We start from the raw sequence: 24427 nt of genomic DNA, 5'->3' as shown, positions 1-24427 counted from the left end.
GTTTATGGCTTATATATGGATATGAATATATGGAGTAATTACTAATAATACCTTTGTAAGTGTATTTACTTATGTCGTAATGTGCAAACAACACACAACATTTTTTTTATTAGCTCTTTGTGGGTTGAATATGATTTCAAACAAGCAGTGATACTCTGTACACTGTCTCTGTTCATACCCAGTTAAGATCCCCCACAGCCTAAAGCACCCAGCTTCAATGTTTTACAAAGGCCATTAACATAGATTTTTGTAAAACAAAAAAAGTGTCAAAACTCTTCTGGGCATTTTGAGTCTCTTTAGCATTCATATTGTGACTGGATTGTTTATCAATCATATCAGAAAACAGGAATCAAAAGGATGTCACTGAGTTTTTTTTTAAGGTTAACAATCAAACTGGTTAAGGAGTGAAACATTTGCTGTTGAGGGAAATCACTGAACAATCAATCATCATCCTGTTATCAGACACTCACTCAAACCAGGTACCCCAAACAAAACAGTAAAAAATCTTAAACCTTGTCCTGCTTTGCTTTGAGAGGTAGCTTCACAGCCTTAAGTCAGGATGAACAAAAATACATTCCTGCAGCAAAAACTTTTCCTATGACAGATTATTAAATTGTGCAAGGTCAATGTATTTATTATTACATACAGAGAAATTTGTCTTAAGTTTAGACTGAGACCTTGTACATGATGAAAATTAGGTACACGCCATGGACTGTAAAAAGTACACTGTTTTGCTTCATCCTTTTATTACACAGCTCTGTCTGGATCGCGCTGTTCACGCGTCTGCTCCTGATTGGCTGAAACGCTCCGGCAACGTGCGCCAATCGGAGCTCCGTGCGTCTCCCCCCGCCGTGCTGACGTACGGCCGCTACGCTGCGAAGAGCCGACGCATCCCGGAGCTTGGAGCGGGCCGCCGCTGCAGTCTCCACCCCGGACACCGCTCTCCCTCCACCAACCCCACCCACCCTCCTCCCGGCTCCTATAAAGCTAACACGACTTCCAGGCCGTCCTCCCGGGCTGCTCTTTTTCTTCTTGTTGATGGTCAGACTCTGCGAGAGAAGGATGAAATTCCTGGTCGCCGTCACGGTCATTGTGGGCTCGCTGATTTTCCTCGCCTTCCCAAATGGCTCATCCGCCGACGAGAAGAAGAAAGGCCCCAAAGTGACTGCGAAGGTAGGCGGCCGCTGGCGGAGAGGCTGGTCGCTGTGTGCAGGCGAATCACGGCTCTTCCTCATTGCTAACCGATAACGGCTAACGGCTTGTAGAGCCACGTCAGCTAGCTACGTTAGCCTGTAGCTGTCCATCCTCGGCTAAAAAGCCACTCTGCTGCTAAGCTAGCCGTGGCTGCTAACGTTAAGCCGTTTACAATCGTATTAATTTTTGCATGCAACTGCGGCGAGATCAAAGCGACAGTAACTGACTTAAACCGGCTTGTATGGGCTGAATGGAGTTGCTGTTAGTGTCCAGCACTCCGGCCTGACCACTGCCGGTATGTCCAAACGCATTCACTGATGCACGTCGCATTAAGCTTTAACCAGAGCAGAAGGCTTCGTCTATAAACTAAAGCCTTGGTTTATACAAGGCTGCGGGCAGCAGCCCGGTCAGGCCCAGCAGATGTTATGTCTGGCTGCTGCAGCTCTGTCCACGTCTACAGCTACAGAGGCGCAGTGACCCCGCACAACTTCTCTGTGGCCTAAACAGCGCTGAAAACCATCAGCGGTACAGTTACTTTGTGATGCCCCAGTTACACGAGACGTTTAAATCGTGCAGGAACTTTCAGAGGATTAGAGCTGCTGCTGTCTCTATAATCAAACACTGAGGTCCCGGTCCTCCTCCAGGCCACACTGCTGTAGGGATTTACATCTTTTCTCTGGCAGACACGATGGTGTATCAATATGACTGAGTGTTGAATTGTTTGGTTTTTTGAACACATCATAAAACACTATCATACTGGGCTGTAAGAAAGACTAGTGGTCGATTTCCACACCATTCTGGCCTCTTCAGAAATGATAAATGAAGAATATAAATAACTGTCAGACTGATTGGTAATGAAAAATCACCTTTAGTTTTTCAGAGTGGTTGCATTTCAGTGAGACTATGATTTGGCAGTGTGTGTAACTGAACCTGTTAGATTAGATCAGTTATTTTTATTTGTCACATTCATGGTTAAAAACAGTGCAGTGGAATGCAAAAACCAAGCACATGACTCACTGTACCAGTATGAACTCAACAATAAATAAGAAATGTATAAAAAAAAAAGAAGAAGATATAGTGACTGTATATTTACACCAGCCCACAGTCACATAAAGTACCAGTAAGAATAAAGGCAGAGAAAGTCATTCTGGCCTCAGCATTGGAGATCTTGGAGTCTAAAATAACTGAATATATTTTGTAGGTGTTCTTCGACATGAGAATCGGAGATGAAGACGTGGGAAGAATTGTCATCGGCGTCTTCGGGAAAACTGTTCCAAAAACCGTTGACAACTTTGTCGCCCTGGCAACAGGAGAGGTGAGAAATTCATTTGCCCTTTTTGTATGAGCCGTTTCATACAGTTTGGGTATGACAGGGCGCCCACAGTGCTGTGGGTTTGATTCACCACTGATAGTGAATTCACCGTCATGCACAAGAATAGATTTTTGCAAAACCACACACTGCATGTTCTGGAGCTGCTTCTTGACTCACATTCAAGTAGTTTATTTATGTATGTTTATATGTTTTTGCTCCAATTAAACAGAAAGGATTTGGTTACAAGGGCAGCAAATTCCACAGAGTCATCAAGGAGTTCATGATCCAGGGTGGAGACTTCACCAGAGGAGACGGCACTGGAGGTAGGACGCCACAAACTCACACTGATATCATGACCCCCCTCCCTTCTGCAAGAATGAACTTGTTTTACTGAAAGCAGTGCATCTCATCTCTCAAATCTGACAGGAAAATGTCTCAGTCCCAATCTGTTGGAGGCAATCTGTTGTATTTCCATTCACACAGACAATCTGCTGCCTTCTACAGAGCAGTTGGCCCATTGGCATAATCCCTATAATTTTAGGTGTAGGTTCGTTACCTTTAATTGTCGGTGCAAGCTGTTTTTAGAACGGCGGAGCAGAGCCGCAAGCTGCTTAGAGCTGCTTAGAGCTACAGAGGCTCATGGAATTTCTTGGGTTTCCCTCATAAAACTCATCACATACACAACCCAACAGCTCCAAAACGCTCTCGTAGACAAGTTGTGACCTGCACATTCACCACGCTATGAGGTAATAACAGATCGTTACCAGACAGAGTTGTTTTCGAGGTAAATGCAGAGACTGCTTGCTGAAAAACTGCCCCCAATGGGAATGCGCATCAGCGATTTTGCATGAATTTACTTCAAGCAACTTTGTCTCGTAACGTTCTGTTATTATCTCATAGCGTGGTGAATGTGCAGGTCACAACTTGTCCACCAGAGCGTTTTGGAGTTGTTGGATTGTGTACTTGATGAGTTTGATGAGGGAAAGGTGGAAATACCGCGCCGTGCAGAGCTCATATCTCTGTCCCGCTGATCTAAAAACAGCTTGCACCGACACCGACAGGTAACAAACCTACTCCTAAGACTACAGGGATTATGGCAATGCATGAGTTTGTCAAAATGTTGACCTATCCCTTTAATGAACAGAGAATTGTTTTGGATTTTTGAGCTGTTTCACAAGAGTCACTGTTATGTTGTAATGATTTGCTTTAAGTACGTTTGGCAAATGCTTTTATCCAGCGTGACACTGTTGATAAAAAGTGAAAATGTCATATGATAAATCATTTGCCAGCCATCCCAAAGTGAGGTGTAATGGTCACCAAGCAAGGCAAGTTTATCTGTATAGCCCGTTTTCACAAACAGTTTGTCTCAAAGGGCTTTACATAGCATCATGTCAACATCCTCTACCCAAAGACTCTCACATCCACTGAGGAAAAATTATCAAGAAAAAAAACAGAGAGGGAACGACACAACAAACAGTCTTGTAACTGCTTTAAATGGTGCAAATGTTTATTTCTTCTTAAAGGTAAGAGCATCTATGGAGACCGTTTCCCCGACGAGAACTTCAAGCTGAAGCACTACGGCGCCGGCTGGCTCAGCATGGCCAACGCCGGCAAGGACACCAACGGCTCCCAGTTCTTCATCACCACAGTTCAGACTCCCTGGCTGGACGGCAAGCACGTCGTGTTTGGAAAAATTCTGGAGGGAATGGTGAGTCTCAGGCCCGTTGTTCAGGATTGACTACGTTTTTTTTTTTTATTATTCTTTTTACAAAAGCCTTTTAACTGAAGAGTCATTAATTTTCATCCTGTCGCTTGGCTGCCTCGGTGAATTCCTCTGCATATAATGACAACCTGACGACAACAGAATGTCTCAGCATTGTATCATGGATATGGTCACATTTGAATACTGTGCAGAGTGGTGTTTCAGATTAAACTACCCAGCAACATGTAGAGTAGTTAAATCTGGCTCCACTTTGACCTGCAACACCAATAAAGTGATGCTTTTACATTACGTATAGTATTGTAATGTACAGTACAATATCACACTGACCTTTTTCTTTTAATGTTAAGTTTTTGGGTTATGTTGCTACTTTTACGTATGTAGATGACATTAGCGTCAACAGCTAGCAGCCTAGAAGAAACTGCATTTTATCACAAACATTGACAACTTCAACTTTTTTTTTCTCCTCCAGGATGTGGTGAAGAAGATCGAGGGCACAAAGACAGATGGGCGCGACAAGCCTCTTAAAGACGTCAGCATCCACGACTGTGGCAAAATCGAAGTAGAGAAGCCATTCGCTGTGGCCAAGGAGTAAAGAGCCCTGCTGGAGCACATCAGGGAGAACAAGACTGGTTGGGTCGGGAGGGGGGAGGGGTTGTTAGGGGGGGAAATCGTGCAGGCCACCTTGTTTTATCTCTTACAGCCCTGTGGTCCTGCAGAGTGGGCCACTGGGTCATTGTGTGTCAGTGGCTGCCGTCTTAACGCACCAGAAGAGCATCAACATCAAGCAATCATGACGACACTGGGTCCATCTACCAACGAGCATTCCAAGGTGCACTTAACTGTTCGTTGTTTTTTTGTAAAAAATGAGATCTGAAATAAAGGTTTCAATTTTTGTTAAGTTTTTGGGTCTTTTTAGTTTTTGTTATATCTGGTACCAAAAGTCAGTGTCATTTCAGATTAGTTCCTCTTGTGACCACTAGTGGGAGATATTTGCTCGGACACTGGAATAGTCTGTCCTTAAAGGCATAGTTCAGCTTTTTTTGAAGTGGAGTTGTATGAGGTACAAATGGCCATTTAAGGGGACATATTATGGAAATATCACTTTTTGAAGGCTCTTTAACATATATCTGTCTGGTGTTTGTTTTGCCTTCCGGACCCCAAAATGTGAGGAAAAAATCTGTAATTTTCGGGCTCCCTATAGTTTAAAATCCATGTGGTTTTACAAGTTGTTCCCTCAATTGTCCAACAGTGACTAGTTTTTTAATTTGCATAAAACCACCCCAACCCTGGTGCATCTACTTTATGGCCATTTGTATTGCATACACCCCCTCCCTTAAAAAAAAAAAAAGAACTATCCCTTTAACCTTTCTGATGGTTTCTGTGTGTGTGTGTGAGACAGAGTGTGTGAAGTGAAAAGATCGGTCTATGCTCTCTCTTCCACAACATTCTTCTACAAAAAGAAATACACTCAAGAGTGATTGTGAAAGTAAAACAGCTGTTACAACACACAGCATCCTGCCAACAGTAACTGATGTGTAATCTGATACAGGGAAACTTTTATTTCCACATTATTATAGCTATAAAATGAGATGATACAATATAATAATAGATGTACAAGTCTCTTTTTTTTAAGTATATTTTTTGGGGCTTTTTTTGCCTTGTAATGGATAGGAGAGTCGAGAGAGAGACGGGAAATGGGAGGCAGAGAGGTGGGTGACATGCAGCATAGGGCCACTCGATGTGGGATTTGAACCGGGGCCGCCTGCAGTGAGGACTATAGCCTCAACATACTGTGGCTTCGTCACATCTGTGCAACCAATTATCGTGTGGACACCTTAACTGGTTCCATCTGCAGACGAAGGCACAGTGTGGTGGCTCAGTATCAGCAATCCAGTAGAGAGCATTTTGACCTATTCCTATACAAAAAAGTTGATTATGAATAGAGTATGCAGTGATGTGAATCAGTTGCCAAGAAATAAGAGTAAAGTCAAACCAGTATAATCAGTATATTGACACACTGTAGCTGTTTAATTAGTGGGAGTTAAACTGAAGCAGAATAAAGACAGTTGTAGATAACAATAATGCATTGTGAAGAAACAACACGTGGCTGAGAGCTTTCAGCCTTTCAGTTGTCATTTCCACGGTCTGACCTTAAAGCTGATGAATAGTTTTTCCTTCATCAGTAAAAGCTGTATGTCATCTCTGGCTCTCGCACACATGTCTGTAAATGTCAAGGCAGCAGAGGGCTGTCAGAGAGCTGCAGGACTGTCCACTCTCATTTGCACTTGGACTTGACCTGAGTTGACCTGATGCAAAAAAAAAACCTGTCTGTGGGACAGAAGAACTCCTGAACAGATGAGCCCTGGAAAACCTCTGGACTTCTGCACTTGAGAACAAACACTCCGTAAATGACACAGAGGAAAACTCCTGCTCATCTTACCTGCTGAAGAAATGGATCAGATGACACAGGGAGGAACCATGGGCTCTGTCTCACATTTGTCCTTTCTGTTGCTGCTTGTGAAGCGTTCTCCTATTACATTTATATCCACACTAGGCTAAATGGGTCTTTTAGTTTTTATTAAATCTGGTACCAAAAGTCAGTGTCATTTCAGATCAGATTAGATATTTGCTCAGACACTGGAATAGTCTGTCCTTAAAGGCATATTTCAGCTTTTTTTGAAGTGGAGTTGTATGAGGTACAAATGGCCATTTAAGGGGACATATTATGAAAATATCACGTTTTGAAGGCTCTTTAACATATATTTGGGTGTTTGTCTTGCCTTCTGGCCCACAAAATGTGAGAATTGACAAAAAAACAACTGTAATTTTCAGGCTCCCGAGTCCCTAGGTTGAAATGCACATGGTTTTACGAGCTGTTCCCTCGGTTGTCTTCCAATTATGTTACTAGGTTTCGAATTTGCAGTTTACCACCCCTACCTGGGACCAGTAGAAGGGGTGGGGCGGGGCAAGCAGTGGTTCATTTGCAGTTAAAGGGACAGGCACTGAAATCAGCCGTTGTCCCTGAACAGGGCTGTTTAGAGAGGATGAAAAGAGCTGTGATGTTTGATCCTTGAGGTATTTTGACCAAAGCATGTCACAGACATGTCTTTAAGACACCTGGGAACTATTTTAATTTGTGGGAAAGGAGCAGAATATGTCTCCTTTAAGTATTGAAAAGTACAGGCCATGTGAGCTTTATCTAATGTAGGTGGCTTGGTGTCAAAGTCTGTGATGACGTTTTCAAAGTTGGTAGAAACAATGAAGTCCTTCTGGAGAGGACAGAGAGAGGAGAGGAAGAGGGATGTGATACTGAACCATGTCCTTCATTCTCCTTAAACGTCACTCCGTATTTTTATTTCACCAATGTGATTTGTGATTTATTGACAATTTAGATTAGTCTCCAATTAGATGTTATTGATTTTTTTTTTAAACATCTGGAAATGCACCCAGGATTGCCCAAGCGCACATGTACTCTAGTCTATGGGAATTACAAATGCTGATATCCACAACAATCACCTTGTAAACCTTGAACAAAGTGTATTATTTTTGCAAAGGACTCTTCATCAACACCCAGTGTCACATCTGAAAAAAAAAAAAAAAAAAAAAGTAGAGGCTTTTATTTCGACCTGTTCACAGTAAGACCTGCAGGGGGCGCCCTAACACCACAGACGTCAGCTCTGCAGCACATTAGAGGAAGTCCATGCTTGTGGTTTCACATGTGATTTTAGTGCAACAAAATGAGGAATTGTGCGTCTCTGTGATTCTCTGTCTATTCATGATTGCTTTTTCAATCACTTTTTTTTTTATCACACACTATCTCTGGGGAAGAAAGCGGTTCGTTTTAACACTATAGAGATGGTTTGTTTGAATCTCATGCCTCTGCTCAGTGGGGAGATTTCACAGCAAAGTTCATGTTGTCAGTCACAGAAAAGAAAATGGACATCATAGCTGCACCTTATCTGATCTTCCTGATACTCCTGTGGCACGAACACTCCCGTCTGGAACCCCAGGCGTGTTCAGACCAACACTCTGAGACGTATCCAGGTCTTGACAGATGTGCTGTCTGACTCATAATTGGCAGTTGGATGTCAGTGACTCTTGAATCACACTGCCAAAGAAGAGCAAATATAATTTGTGCAACAGAATGCTATGGTCTGTTTTTGTTGTAGAATACAATGAGTTCATTACTGAGCATGAGCAATGAATACAATGTATTTTGGCTGCTGCCAGGTGAGAATCTGTTTCTGTAGAATAATCTGGGACATAAGCAAGTATTTGCTGCTTAATAAGAACAACTGTGGTATTTACAGCTGCTTTGAGTCATGCAGAACGTTAAGAATTCTCCCACCAAACAGCGGCTCCTGATATGAGTTTAATATAATGTAATTTATTCCCATGCAGCCATTTTTGGAAGCGGCGGAACCACAGAGGCCATGGGAACAGCTCTAGATGAGGGAATGGTATTCCTAAACACAGCTGACCTCATCTGCCTTTGTCAACTCATCTGCAGACAGAAGGTTAATTCACATTGGAGTTTAGAACAAAACTGCAAGATTATTGAGTTGAACCAATAACTGTGTTCAAAACCTGCTTTGTGGAACATGCTACAGGGTCCTACTAATGTTATTGATATCTTAATCTATTATGGCTTATCATTTTTTGTTCTTTTATGTCATATTGTAACTAAATGTGTGTATATGTGTAGCTATTCATGTATGTGTCTGTACATATATATATATCATACTCGTATTGTTACTATGTTATAACTTATATTGGAATTAACAAAGGGCCTGGGCTTCTTCCCACTCCTTCCAATTCATTCAAGCTGCTGTTGTTGTGATAATGTCTTCTTGTCAGCTGAGCTGTAGACTTGGGACTTTGTTTTCTGAGTCAAGCTCAAGTCAGATTTAAGTCTGTCTGTTGTCATTACTGAGACTTGACTGTTGAAGGACTCAGTGGCGTGCACAGACTTTTTTAAGGGCAGGGGCGAAAAGGAAAAAAAAGGGATACAGCGCATCCTCGCCACTGAAGAGGGCACTTTAGTGCGCGTTTTGGCTGGCTCCTAAGAGGACAATTTAGCACACATTTTTTTAACAACGAGGGGGCCTCCACTGGAAGGACTTGATTTGAAGGAGTTGTTGAAGAATGCAGCAATGATGAAAAACTAGAATTACCACTTTCAGTTGTAATGCTTCAGCCAAAACACTTTTGTGTTTTCCCCTCGTTGTGACCTTGACCTTTGACCCATAAGAATCAAATTAATTTACCAAATCTGAGAGTCGCTGAGACAGATGCTGCAGTGCTCAAATCATTTTTTGGACTCGTTCTGTTAGGCTCAAGGCTTTGACAAGATTTGAGTTCTGGCTAAATTTTGCACTGATCCTCCAACATACAATGTAACAGTGAAACAGAACAAACTGTATTTGTTCGTGCACAATGCATTATGAGTTTAACAAGATAAACAAGAAAACAATCCCTCCTCAAAAAGTTCTACCCTGAAGCTCAATGTACTATGACTACACAAACACACAGCAAAAGCAAATTTGACAACATTTACATTTTCAGGAAAAAGGAGACAAGAAGTGACACCTGGGCTGGGACTTGTTCTTTAACACTGAGTCTCACTGAGTCTTTGAAGTTAAAAGCATTGAACAACAAGTGCATCCCAGCAAGTTCATCACTGAAGATGCTGATTCTGATAACAGCAGAATGTGTGAGGCTGCAGTGTGTTGATCTCTCAGGGCCACCACACTTCTCAGCTTTACTGTAGAGACATGAGGGTACAAGGGTAACACATTACAATAAGGGTCCCTTAATCAACGTTAGCGAGTACATTATTAAGCATTAATATATAAACTAATGTGTTAATTAATGCTGAGTAATGCATTAATGATAACAAATTACATTATTCAACTTTTAAATGTATTAACTAACTTTGAGTAGTAAACATTAATTAACTGCTTACTAATAGGCTACATTAATGAATGTGTTTTCTAATCCTAAGTAATACATAATAATGATTGTTAATATATTAATTCATGCTTAATAATGTACTAACTAACGTTAATTAAGGGACCCTTATTGTAAAGTGTTACCGGATCTATTCTCTGATCAAACTACTCCTGTAAAAGACAACTCTTAAAGATCTGGAAGAAGAATAACCACCTCCGAGTCGTAATGCTTCAGACAAAATTTGTAGGAAAAAAACATCACCTTTAGATCAGCCTCATCCTTCAAAAACTAAATAACAACTTGTATAGATGTACACAGACCTACACAGGCTGTTTACTGTTTCCATGTAAGCTTAAAGGCACACACCCTGACCAAGAGAACTTCTTACTGGGAAAGTCCATCATCTATTTTCAGATGTGGTTTAGCATGAATTTGTATAATTACAGAGGAGTGTGGATGATTGGAGTATCATTTAGAGAGATCATCTCACTATATCATGAATTAAACCATCTGTGTTCGCTTCAGTGAGCTGTGTTTAAAGTTTGTCAGTAATTTGCAGCTGTTAAAGTGGATGTTGTGCCTGAGGAGATCGTTACGACTTTACATTCCTCAATATCATTAGATGAAAAATATGTTTTCCGCATAAACGCTTTGTAGGAACTATTACGGGCAAAACAACTGGGCAGCTAAGAAAAGCCATGCTGATGAGGCCCAGAAAGCAGGTCTATGCTCTGCGATCCTTGTTTTGCCCAGATTCACTCAGGCATCAAGTGACTCACCAGGAGGAAAATATGGAAAGAATTCCCTGGAGTTGGCACAACTGTGGTCTTGGTTAAACCCTCTGTTGTTGGGTTTGGCCTTGTTTGTGGCGATTGGGGATTGTCCTGTGAAACAGTGTTATTCTTCACTTACTGGCTTTGCTGGAAAAGCCGTGACGGGCCGGACATATCTGGCATAGCTTCCTGCAAGAGGCTTTGTCAACGAGATTAAAAGAACACTGGGGAGAATCACAACATGAAGCGCGGAGGTTTTCTGCCACACTGGAGGACCAAACGTCCACATCCTGCGCTGCGTTCAGGCTCTAGTGGAGCATGTTTGTTTCGTTACCTCCAAAGCCTGAATGTGGCAGATGTAGGACAGGTGTTTGCCAGCATCGATTTACAGGTAACACAAGGTTAAAGTTATAGGAAAGTATTTGGTCCTGGTTACATTTTCAATAATATGTTTATGTGTTTAAACCAGACCACAACCCCAAACTTTAACCAAATCAAAACCAAACATCATAATGTTTTGTAATAGGATAGTTCATTAACTTTTTAACATCTTACTTGTACTTCTTGACACTAAAACAAATGGAAAGAGTCCTCGTTATTTATTGGTTATCATGTTATAATTTTACTGGTCTCCAAATTTCTCCAAATTCGAATATGTCATATGGGGCGAGGGGAGTCCAACGCAGAAGTTTGGTTGAAATCGAGCCAGTGGTTTTGGAGTTTTTTTTTTAACTTGTTTAACACTTGAACTGCGTTTTGTTGACAGTACATACTGTACTTGCTGTTACTTATGTAACGTTAAAGTTAAAGTATGTTTTCTCTGCTTCTGAATGTGGTTTCTTGACACAAACAGATGGTGGTGATTGTTGTGTTTACAAGACAAGAGGTGATAATTTGTCCTCTGAAGCACCGTGTCCTCAGGACAGGTTGGAGGCTGCAATGAGTCCTAGTCAGAGTATCTGACGCCGGTGAAGACATGAATGGGGCGGGGTCATCCCTATGTTCCTCAGGTCCTATGTTCCCCGCTTTGTATGTTCCCCACTTTACCCCAAAAGGACCCGGGAAACATGCAATTTTTGGTCCCATATCTGGAAGTGGAGTTGTGACTTTGCAGATTTCTGCAAAGTGGAATTGTCCCATTGATTGGGTTTAGGCAGTGAAGAAAGGATTTGGTAAAAAAAAAAAAAGACCAGGTAGAGGCTGGACAGGCCAGATAGATAGAGAGAGTCCAGATAACTGTCCATCAACCGACAACAGCGACCCTTTTTGGGAAAAACGGGGAACATAGGACCCGGGGATCGTAGACACTCCGGCTGGGGATAGCTGATTAGCATGTTAGCTTCAGTGGAAGAAAAGACGTGATAGAGACAATGAGATCTGATGATTATGTCCAGACATTCCCACTAGACTGGTGAGCAAACAGCTGTTAACGCTAACATTGGCTATGTAGCAATAGCAGATAAAAAGCCAGGCAGTGTCGGTGGGACTGAGCCAAAATAAACTGTGGAGACATGGTCATAGTGGTGTAGGAGCATGTCTCTCAGTTCAGTCGTGTGTCTCCGATGAAGTTTTGATACAAATGAGGGTCAACAGCACAGAGGAAAAAGTTGAGCTACACTTGGATCGGTTCACCAGCAGTTTCCGTATTTTAATCAGATTTGATTAAGAAAAAAAGGCCTGAAAACTGCAGAGAGCAAGTCCAAAATAACAACAGAAAAGGCACGTCCACAAAGATAAGGAAACACAAACATGCAGTGTACAAGTCAGGGAGGAAACAGTTCGACAAGCGAAGTATAAATATACAATATGAGCAGCGGCAGCGTGGGAAAGGTCGCCGTGGGAACTGGGCCTTGTTTTTTGTCAATGAGTTTTCGTAAGCCAGGCACTGACTCCAGCACAAGAGACTGTTGCGTTCCCACCCAGACCTATAGCCAAACAGCAGTGTCACAGCCGTTTCTTCATTGTTCTCCAGTTTCCTCTCTGGTTTCTTTTCCCCTCCGCTTGCAGCGTGCACAGTTTAACCATGTTGTTCTCTGGAAGGAGCTTTCTTCAGGACGTGGCCGCGGCCACAGTGACATGCCGCCGGTTCCCACGATCTCCTGCCCTTCCTCCAGAGTTACTGCTTGCTCACTGCTCTGGACAGGAAGACGGTACAACAGGGCCACGGAGAGTGCGTGCTAATTTAGGCCAGGCTCCGCTGGGTGTCCATTGTCCTAAATGGGATTTACGTGAAAGTGCCTGTCTCTTCTCTGAAGCTCATCACCAGTAAATCTGACGTGTGTGTACATGTGAGACACAAATGGAGAGACAGGAAATATCTGAAGATGGTTAGATCAGGGTCAGAGGTCAGAGAGCAGCACAGTCTTTCCTCTTGAATTTATCCCATAAGACAGAGGATCTCAGGAGGTCGCCTGATAAATCTGAGATGCCAGCAAATGATGAAAAAGATAATCAAGTTAAAAAATAGCTTAAACTACATTTATTTTGGTCTTTAACCTTTGCTTGCACCGTGGCTGGTCTGGGTGGGGAACACTGATCTGTGAGTCCAGAGGATGAGACCTACTGTCTTCAGTCTTCCTCTGACTTTTCCTCCAGAGCCAGCAGCACGTTGACATTTTCAGTTTGTACAGTGGTGTCTCCCTCAGGATGAACTGTAACTTTGATGTTCCACTTTTCTTCAAGCATCTGAATCAGTCTTAACTGTACTTAGTGTTTAGTGCCAATTAAAAAAAAATGCAGACACACAGGTGGTGGACATGGTAAAGATTAAATCATCACCGTGTTTACTTTGACATTACATGCATGGGGAGTGTACCTACAGTATGTTCCTCGGGTCCTATGTTCCCTGTTTTTCCCAAAAAGGTTCCTATGTTCCCTGTTTTTCCCCAAAAGGGTCCTATGTTCCCCGGTCGCAATACATACTGCTGTTGCTGGTCGATGGACTTTCTCTACTTAGGCTATCTGGACTCTCTATCTACCTGGCCTGTCTATAGCCTCATGGTGTTTAACCAACTCCTTTCTTCATTGCCTAAACCCAACCAATGGGACAATTACACTTCTCACTCAAAGTCACAACTCAACTTCTCACTCAAAAAAAGGCAGAAATCTGCAAAATCACAACTCCACTGCAGGTATGGGACCAAAAATGTTCCCTGGGTCCTTTTGGGAAAAAGCAGGGAACGCCCTTTTTCTAAAAAAAAAAAGAAAAAAAAAAAGGGTTCCCCGGTCACATACACAGCGGGGAACATAGGACCTGGGGAATATAGTGATGATCCCAACATGTTAGCATCCTTATGTTAGCATCTGCAGCCTCACTGAGCTGAGACCTCTATGTACTGAATGTAAATGCATTTCCACTTGGGGGTTAATGTAATTCTTATTCTTATTCTTATGTGTTTAATCTACAGGACAGCATGTATTACGCCGTTGAATCAAACTTTAATCACTCTGCATTTCCCTTCATGTTTTCATCAAATTGCCTTGAGGCTTCAAAAGCTATCTTTACCTCATCTTCTCACCTTCATCTATCCCTCTGCCTCAGGATGTAAAATGAAAGAGTAGTTAATAAGTAAAGTCACAGGGGTATAATAGTTCTCTACTTGGTTGTGTGCAGACCAGGTGTCCTCGGAGCTCTGTTAGCTCAGTGCAGCTAATTAAAACCACTTCCTCCCTACCTGGCTGCATATTTCTGAGGACACGATGAAACGCTACCACTGTGGTATGTGATCACTAAGTGCTCTGAGAGGGTCAATAATAGTGCTGCTGCATCCCTGCTCCTCTCATGTACTTGGATAATAGCAGTTCCACTGTGGTGTGCTGACTCGCTAACGCACAGTGTTGTGTAAGAGTATGAAATATTTATCCATTGTTCCCCCAGCGATGGACCCAGCGCCAGAGTTTTTGAGTTATTTCTATATGCTTCTGTGCACAGCAGAGAATGAGAAGTAACGTGAGTCTGTATTCTTCATGTGATATTTATAAGCCCACATAGAGAAGGAATCATGACACTCGATGTTTAAAGAGAAAATCAGTGCACACAGCGGATGGTGGTGGTTAGAAATGGGACAGCAGGTCTTACATAATAAAGCACAGAGCTGAGGGGCAACATGGGCTTCTTTTAGAAAGAGTAGCTCTGCCGGCACTGGAGAGATTACCCACTTACACAGATTCTGCAGACTGTTGATGACCACACTCCTGCAGTCAGTCCTACCACCACTGATGCTGCTGCTGCTGCTGCTGCTGCTCCCAGACTCTATTCTACTGGTTGGAGAAAACCATGGGCTACCCAGACTGGTTGGAGGTTTACGTTGCCCCGTGGCCCTCCACCCTCTGATTTCATTGTTTCCTGCTTGATCTTGTTTCCTGAGTACACATGCCCAGCCCTATACCAGTTTTATACCAGTGACCTCCGCCCCTGATATTTCTCTAGAATATTATAAAGTTACGATTGTTAGATTTTCACCCACCATCCGCTGTTAGTACGGCATTACATCAGGTCGATAATAATGCAACAATATGTCTGGTTCAAAAGATTTCAAAGATCACACCCTTAAAGGTCCAGTGTGTAATGATTGGCAAGGTTTTTTGGCCAAATCTGACTATATTACCCATGAATATATTTGCTATAAAATAAAATTAGTTTGGTCTTATAATTATTAATTCAACATATAAAAAATGTATGATGTTCTCCAAACAACCAGTAAAGGTCACACAATCAAATGTATTCCTGAGAGGGGAGAAACTTGAGTTGGTAAGAAGTACCTTGGCGTTCTTTCTCTCACTTTTAAAAATCATGTTAATAAGATCTCAAAAACAATCAAATTCAATCTACTTAACTTCAAACAGATCAGGCCATCGCTGCATTAAAACAGACAGAAAACCAATCTCTCATCACCACTGCCATATCCTCAATACAACCTCTTGAGTTTTGAATATATTAAATGTAAAGTTACCAGTGGCAGAACCACCAGACCACTGCCAGAGGAGACTGCGAGGTACCTTGCAGACGCAATCTGTTCTGTTGGTTACGGGCAGTTACATCTGGAATAACACTCCATGTACAATAAAGGAATGCCCTACATACAGCACCTTTAAGGCCCACCTGAAAAACTGGCTCAAAACAAACCGACACTGTAATCATGGCTAGGCGGGCCTCTCGCAGAGCATGATACAGTACATATACGTACCATGCTCTGTGACATGCCATGCTTTGCACTTTTGGCTGTCATTGTTGTTGCTATTGTGCAGTGCTGGCCTACATATACGTATGTATACATGCACTTTATCTATTTAAACTTGCACTTGCACTTTAAAAAACTGGAACTTTATACCCGGCACTTTATAGAATTCACGCTGACATTATTGCACTTTATGTCTACGTATGAATGTGTATTTGATGTGAATTACTGTTTAACTCTTTATGTATTTTTTTTCTTTTTAACTTTACCTCTTATTCCTCTGTCTGTTTGTCTATTACCTGCCAAGGGACTGCAGATGTAAATTAGCAGGCTTGCTAACGCCGACACATTTACATTTACATACTGATGTTCATTAATGTGTATTGTCCCATTCAAATAAATATTTTTTTTTTTAAAAAGCGAGAGAGCACGTTTCAAGAGTTTCACATTCATGAATAAACCAACAAAGGAGAAGAAAAGAAGGAGGAGGAAACAGCAGACATGTCGTCAAATGGTTTAGATCTTCACCTCATCGCTCCATGCTCCTGAAATACTCAAAGTCGTCCCAATTGTGGTAAACCAGTTTTTTGACCTCGGAGGCCACCGTCACTTTGCTGACGGGAGGGGTGTGTACCAGCAAGCCAGTGAGCACTGCAAACTACATTCTGGATGCTGGATATCATGGTTTTCCCTCCATTTTACACACTGGACCTTTAATGTAGCTCTTACATTAGGCCTCTCTATGTTCAACCCTGTGTTATAAGATTACTCACTATGTCACCAGTACACAGTATGTGTGTCTCCCTGTGGGTTTTAAACTACTGTTCTTGTTGCTTTAAATGATAATGATAATTTAATTGTTTTGGACCAGAGAAGTTTGAGAGATTTTTTCTTCTTTTTTTTGTCTCAGAGGTGACCTTAGATATCATGTTTGATGGTCAGACAGTCCAGCCTCAGATCATGTTCATGTCATGTCCTACTGTCTTTTCTCGTCACCTCATAGTAACACACACCCCTCTGCAGCCTGCCTGCAACAGAATGTCGCTGTGGACTTTCATTAATTGATGTGGTGAAACTGAGATTAGATGAGTGTGAAGATCAGATCGGCTGCAGGGGACGCAGACAGCTCTACCTGGAAACGCTGTGACGCTCCTGCAGCGCTGCATTACACAGACAATCAGCTTATAAAGCTGCTGAGTATGTCTGCAGACAGAGGACAGCACATGGCTGGCTTTCATCACGTGAGGGTACACATATGAACCTGAACCATGTCTCCTCCTCATCTTTGAATGCTTATTGTTATCATATTGACAGGCAAGGTAAGTTTATTTGTATAGCCCATTTTTACAAAAAGTTTGTCTCAAAGGTCTTTACACAGCATCATAACAACATCCCCTGCCCTTAGACCCTCACATCCACTGAGGAAAAACTCCTCCAAAATAAGGCAACTGATCAACATGTTATTGAAATAATGATTTTACCTTATTCTCGAGGATTACACCTCCTCAGTAGACAATTGGTTTTATCAACTGGTCATCCACTATTTAGAACACCTGTGGTTTGATTTCACAGCTCCTCCTTCAGTCTGCTTTACTGAAGTGTCCTTGGGCAACACACTGAACCCTAAGTGGCTGTTCCATCATTTTTGGTTGTGATGGGGTAATTTTACAACACTATATAGAGTGGTAGATAAGAAAAACACAACGCAGTGCAGACTATTTACCATTTACACCCTCCAACTATTGGGAAATTAGCTAAGTGACTCTAAATGCTGACTTACACAACTTGCAATGCAACCCTCTTTGCTACATGTCTATTACCTATACAGGGCCGTTGCTAGGAATTCTGGGCCCCTGCCCCCTGACTTTTCCCCTTTTTTTCTTAGACTGTACGTATTATCATTTTTTATTTAGCCTACTTTGTTTTGATGCTAATGCAGCATTACTATGAGTATTAGTCAGGGTCTTATTCTGAATAATTCAGTCATACAAAGATTAGACTACTGGGGGTTTTTGTGGGCTCTACTGGGCGCTGGCCCCCCTAGAATTATCATCACCTTTCTCCCCTGTACAACGGCCCTGTATCTATATAAATTAGATGCTGTGTGACTGTCCACTGAACACAAATAGACCAAAGTGATATCAGTCCTCCATCAAACTTCCTGTGAGACAGAGGATAGAGTGACTCACAAGTGTCAAAGTAATGGAACTGGAAGGTTATTTCTGGAAATACAATTATAAGAGGCGTTAATTAAAATAAAGTAAGTTAAGTAGTTACTGCTAACCACTGTTTAGGACATAGAATGATCATTTCCTTCATCATTTAGGTTATAGGAGATAAGCTTCTCAGTATGTACAAGGATCCATCCACACCCTGTAGCTCAGCTCTTAAAACAACACACAGCATCCGCCATGCGCCTCGCGAAAGCACACGTAAACATTCTCACATTATCATCTGAAGAACAAAAGCAGACAACTTGTTCTTCCTGTGGACGCCTGCATGCCTGCTGCTGCAGTGGACCTCACCCACAACAATTGTTTCCACCACCACCACCATCATCATCATCATTATTATCATCATCATCATAACTTCCAGTGCTTGGTGGTTTCTCATCTACACGGTTACTGTCTCGTTGTCTGGTTGTCACAAGAATCCAGTTAGTGGAGATGTTTCTGTGGGTGAACATTTTGAAATAGTGACATGAACTCAAGTGCGTCTTTGTGTTTATTGTGATTACCTACACGAGTACATCAACATTCCTCAAGCACAATGTGGGTCACTGCCAGAGAGGAACAATGGGAACTTTAATTAGATCAAGAGTTTGTCCAGGGATTTACACGCCATACGTAAACTCACAGCCACATACAAAAGCAGAAACATGAAACATTAGCACGTTTCTTTATGTTTTCATCTCTTGTGCTTTGAGACAGTTTAGCTACAAGCATGAAACCTGAACGCAGCCATATTCAAAAGTCAGTGGCCCAGTTCTGATGTTTCTCCCCTATGTAATACATACATGTTTTCACAACAGAACAGAAAACACATCCACAATGTGCACATTGATATGTGATCTTTTTATTTTTGACAAACATGAGATGTTTTCCAGAATGTGACCTGACTTGAGTCGAGCACCTGCAGGCTGAACTTTGTGACCATATGACACACTTTCCACAGTCCACAACAGAATAATTACACTACACTATCAAACATGGCCAAGAGCAGGTTGGATTGCACCACTGTATTTAGTCACCTTGCTATAGTTTCTATTGTGATTTACTATTACTCACACTGTTACATTCCCCATGTTGTTCAGGGGTACAGAGGAAGCAACAATGAGTAGCCTAACATAATAAAACCAGGTCAAAACTGAAATGAAACAAGGATCCAGATTGAAAAGAAACAATGAGTTTTATTTAACACATAATCAACCGGCAGCCACGCACTGGAAAAACCACAAGATCTATGAGAACCAAAAACAAACCACAAAACAGCCCAACAGACAAAGGCCACAATAACAAGACCCACACGACCAAGACCCACACGCTGTTGGTTACACAGCACATCCTGTGTTCATGACATATCATTTAAACCACAATGAATTGAAAAAACGTAATGTCAGCCTAATATTTATCTTTAGGATAGATACGATGTATACAATGTATATAAATTTCAACTTAGAAACAACATCCCAAGCTCTTTATCACAAGATACAGAGGTGCAGCCAAAACCTTGACCATGTGGTGCTTTTTAAAGCAGTGATCATGGAAGCTGAGTTACAAGATGCTGTTCAACAACATCTGAAAAAATAGAAATGGAAAAGACAGTTTAGAAGGGAGTGAAAAATTAACAACATCAAATTGAGACTGTGCTAAACGAGTGCTTACAAACAACTCTTGTTCTTTACACCTGAGAGGAGAGGGTTCCAGAGGGAGCTGCGCTACAAAAGCTCCATCACCCCTGATTTCTAGCCTCGTTTTTGGGACAGCCAGAGGGCCTCAGTGATCCCACTGTGGCCAGGGGTCACAATAGTTCAGCTGTGTCGGGAGGGGGACAGTCTGTGTAGTGCTTTCTTTATGGGAAATTCAGGGAATTTTGAAATCCTGCTGTTTCAATGGGCAGCTAATGCAACGTGACTGACACTGACAGGAGCAAAAGAGCCAGGACATGGAGATACGAGCAGGAGGCAAAGAAGGAAATGACTCCAGATAAATTGAAAATAATGAAATTGTGCAAAAGGTCTAAATAATAAATAAGTCTAAATGATAAATAACACAATTAATTCTCAGTCTTAAGTCTTTTCATTTTCAAACTTGAACATCTGGATGCCTTTTTCAGCAGAGTTTCATTCCCGTCTGTGCTCCTGCTGAATATTTCATCTTCACAGCTGAGGTGCGGTGTCCCCGCAGGCTGTTCACATGATCTGCCTTTTGTTTTTGGCGCGGGGAGAGAAATATCAGGTCTGCATAAATGAGACAGGTTGAAACGAGAGAGACGTTTAGTCTTTCAGGCAGCGTCTCATGTGCGGTTCTGCGATGCGGTGCCAGAGTTCATGGGGGGGCAGCTGAGGGACAATTTGTCCTGGAAACTAAGATGCTCAGCGTTCACCTGAGATTCTCAGATTAGCTTTTTGCTGCTGCTGCTGTACACCTGCTGCAGGCGGTAAAAGATGCGCAGTGATATAGAAGAAACTGAAAATTACTTGTTGTCAGTTTTATGATGGTGATCTGCTTATTTTCCATACAGGCTAGTAGCTACCATCATCAGGTTCAATTTTAATTGGTCACTGCTTCAAAAGTAAAGAGTCAGCCTCAGATTTACCCTGTTTAGTGCTAATAAGCAAGTGTTAGCAAGCCAACACTCTCAAATATTAGGCTACATCTGGCAAACCTCATAATGCTGATGTTAGCATGTAGCAGGAAGCATCACTAAATCTGTACCTGTGCTGACAACAGCCACACAGGGCAGCTAGTATTAGCAGTAGCTATTATGAATAGGCTATTTAAAATTGTACATTTTAATCAACTACAACAAACACAGCATTAAGAGGCAAGAGGCCTCATCTTATGTGAAATAGTTTGTGGGGGGGATCGACAGGACAATATAGGGATTTTGGCACATTTTTTGGGCGCTACCCACATGTTTTGCTGTGTTGCTTATTCCACGGATGCATAATCCAAGGTGTAGGCTACCTGTTGTAAAGGTGACTAATCAGGCTATCCAATTCCAATTTGTATTATTATAAGGGAGAAATGATTGACTGAAATAACATTTACAAACTTTTTTTGATGCATTTATATATAATTTAAAACCTAAAGCATATAAAAACTGTTCAATCTCTGCCTGCATTCAAGTGTTAGTCACTAGTATTTAGTTGTTACTAACTCACTTAGAGCTAATTCACATCCAGGCAGCACATATAAAAAAAAAAAAACCTTGTTTCTTTCACCTTCACTATACTGCCACTGAAGCTTTAAGCTTGTCACGTGGAAATAGCAGCAGTGTGTCTGTGTTGGAGACAGAAAACAACACAAACAGCGGGGCAGTAGGTAAACAACATCTTTGCGTTGCTAATAATAAGGCCAGGAATGTGACCCTGGTCTCATTAGTACATTTGTTTGCAGTCTCAGTGTGACTGAAATAAAAATGTCTAATGAACTGAAGCAGAAACAAGTCATTAGTGTGAAATGGTTTGTCTTTTCTAGAAACATTTATCAGTATCAGACAGCTTAATTCAGAGGTACTAAATGATTATGATTGCTTTTCTGTTTTCCATGTGATATGACTATTTGTTGTAGGCTATTTCCATTCCAGGATTAAATGAATGTGAAATTCTTTATGTGATTTCTTTTGACGAAGCAACACTGAAATCCATTTTCTTCATTACAAATCAATGTTCTCACAGTACCTTGTATTCTTTTCATTTACAATAATAACTACCAGGGGATTCCCAGTACAACTACAGTCCTTCACAAGTGGCTGCTGGGGAAAGGAATCAGACTGTCAACGTCTTGCTCAGTGGCAGCTTACAGTAGGACAGTCATTTAAGCAGAGGAAGACTGCCTCCACTCCTTGTCTGTCCAGTATTTTGTAGTGAGTCTAAAGATTTAAACCAACCACAACTTTTTTTTTTATGAACACTCCACATCTCCTTGATGAATGACATCTCTCCAAAATCTACAGTTATATAGGCCTATATTGCTGACTGCATTATGATCCTATGGAGGATGTCTTGACTTGTAATCAGATTTTTGTTATGTATTCCTATAACAACTGCATTTTATATATTGATATTTCTCCTAGAATGACATGGACCTGTTTTATGTTTGACCAGTTCTTGTTTGTCTTAGCCTATCCCAGGATTCTCATGTTTCAGTTTGTTTTGCTTTGCTCTGTTCTCTTGGTTTATGTAAATCTCTTTCATGGACAGATGTATAATGTCAGAAATACTTCACTACTGTTTTTCTTTTGTAAATACAAGTGCATGTACTGTATGTTAAGTACAATATGTTTATCTTTTTGTTGGCTCAGTCCCTGATATAAATCAAAAATGCATTAATAGTTAGAAGAAGACAGAAGAATTTCTGAATGTTGTGATTACTGGAAACAAACGTGCCAGCTGGACACTGCTAAAGTCAATTACAGGACACAGACTCAATGGGTTTTACTCACTGTTACATCATGACGGTGCTGGTCCATGGTGACTGGACTGTGGAAATGACCCGCCCCCCTGCTTACCCAGGCAAGCTGGACCGCCAACATGAGTGCTGTGATGTGCCAGGATCAAGTAGCTGGCCAGATATCTTGTTACTAATCTGATAATCTGTTTGGCACGGGGGCTCTTTTCCATTCTTCCTTACATAACTGTGTCTATGTTCGGATTCACACTGAGAGTATACGGGGCCAGGAGATGACCACAACACGGGACAGCTGGAGACTTTCAGAGGAAGAGCAGGGCTTAGAGGCTGCTCCTGGGAAAAGAATTACGCTTGTTTTTCAAATATCATTCTGTGATTCCTACACAGGTTGTTCTCCAGAGGGGTAAGAGGTTGATCTTAGCCATCTTACAGCAACCTAGGACACTTTTTAGGGGGTCTTGATCCTAGTCTGAAATAAATGGGTGTCAGTGCCTGATATCCAGACCTTAAAACAGATCCAAGGCTCTGATTTATTCAAAGGGAGACCCCAGGCACTCCAACAGTTTGGTTTGTGTTCAGCAGCTCTTCCTTTGATCCTACCCCCATAGACCAGGCTGTTACAATATCATATCACCCTACATTTGAAGGACATAAGGGACTTTTTCTTCCCACAGACTTGAAGACACTTGCAGTCTAATGTTCTTTTTACTATACTAACTTTACTATACTTACCAAACAAGTTTCCGATGTGGCTTCCCTTTTCTCTCCCTGCTTGTCAGAATACATTTTAAGTAAGATACAAAAACATTTGGTGGCTTGTTTGGATTAAGGATTTAATCTCTGATGCAAGAACTGGAAACCACGAAGTAATTCAAATAGACTGAGATAAATTATTTGACATTCCAATATATTGAAGAGTGAAATTTAGAGCTCTCTTGCAATACTTTAAAAAACAGCAGCAACAACAAAACAAAACATCTTAGGACAATGAGGCTTTTTAAAATTATTATTATTATTTTGCGTTCAAAGTAACTGTGTGTGACAAGTGAACCATGTTGTTTTCAAATGGTAATAAGATTTTCGAGCCAGGGATTATAAAATGCGGGAGAAGAGGGAGGATTACTGTGACATCTCAGGTGAACAGATATTGGTTTGCTCTGCCTGCCTCACAGACAGTAGCTACTGTATGCCATGTTGGTAAAAATCAGTTGCTATGCAAAGCACTGCACTCAGGCCACCATAACATAATCCTCCAGCACACTGATTTAGGGAGAAAAACCTAAGAAAGTAGGTTAATCCTTCAGAGCAAATAAGTAAAGAAACAGAAAATGTGAAGAATGTTACTGAAGAACATCTTTAAAATGCTGCAGAAAAAACACAACAGCCTAGGCAACTCCACAGCAATGTCAAGGAATATTCTTTGATGGATAAGGTATTGAAATAAAATGAACACCGACAGAAATAAGAATGTATTTTTCCTGTACATAACATAGTTTCAGTGATTCTTCTGATTAGTGAGGCTGCCAACAATACCTGAGAAGATAGTAGCCTGTTTACCTTTACTGAACTATAAGACTATGTAGCTATGTTGTAGTAATTTGACAATAATCTTATTAAAACTGCAATTGATAAAGTAGCCTACCATTATTTAAAATATTGGC

General features: G+C 41.4%; 2 protein-coding genes across 2 annotated transcripts in view; one reads left to right on the top strand and one right to left on the bottom strand.

Moving 5' to 3' along the window:
* crabp1a (cellular retinoic acid binding protein 1a) overlaps nucleotides 1-24427 on the bottom strand; it is a gene marked incomplete at its 3' end in the record, with an annotated part of 415466 nt that overhangs the window by 189260 nt on the left and 201779 nt on the right. The gene's annotated exons all lie outside the window — the stretch shown is intronic.
* Nucleotides 957-5127, top strand: ppib (peptidylprolyl isomerase B (cyclophilin B)). The gene is made up of 5 exons (XM_083973184.1): nucleotides 957-1173; nucleotides 2396-2509; nucleotides 2736-2829; nucleotides 4030-4214; nucleotides 4699-5127. The coding sequence occupies exons 1-5, from the start codon at nucleotides 1039-1041 to the stop codon at nucleotides 4819-4821; spliced, it is 651 nt and encodes a 216-aa protein (XP_083829310.1). The 5' UTR covers nucleotides 957-1038; the 3' UTR covers nucleotides 4822-5127.

The sequence above is a fragment of the Trachurus trachurus genome, assembly GCF_905171665.1.
Source record: "Trachurus trachurus genome assembly, chromosome: 6".
NCBI lineage: Eukaryota > Metazoa > Chordata > Actinopteri > Carangiformes > Carangidae > Trachurus > Trachurus trachurus.
The sequence above is the reverse complement of the archived record's forward strand: the minus strand, read 5'-3'. Positions and strand labels throughout refer to the sequence as shown.

Coding starts and splice junctions, on each gene's coding strand:
- ppib (XM_083973184.1), top strand. CDS start 1,039: ATGGTCAGACTCTGCGAGAGAAGGATGAAATTCCTGGTCGCCGTCACG. Junction 2,510..2,735: donor TCGCCCTGGCAACAGGAGAG/GTGAGAAATTCA, acceptor CCAATTAAACAG/AAAGGATTTGGTTACAAGGG. Junction 4,215..4,698: donor GAAAAATTCTGGAGGGAATG/GTGAGTCTCAGG, acceptor TTTCTCCTCCAG/GATGTGGTGAAGAAGATCGA.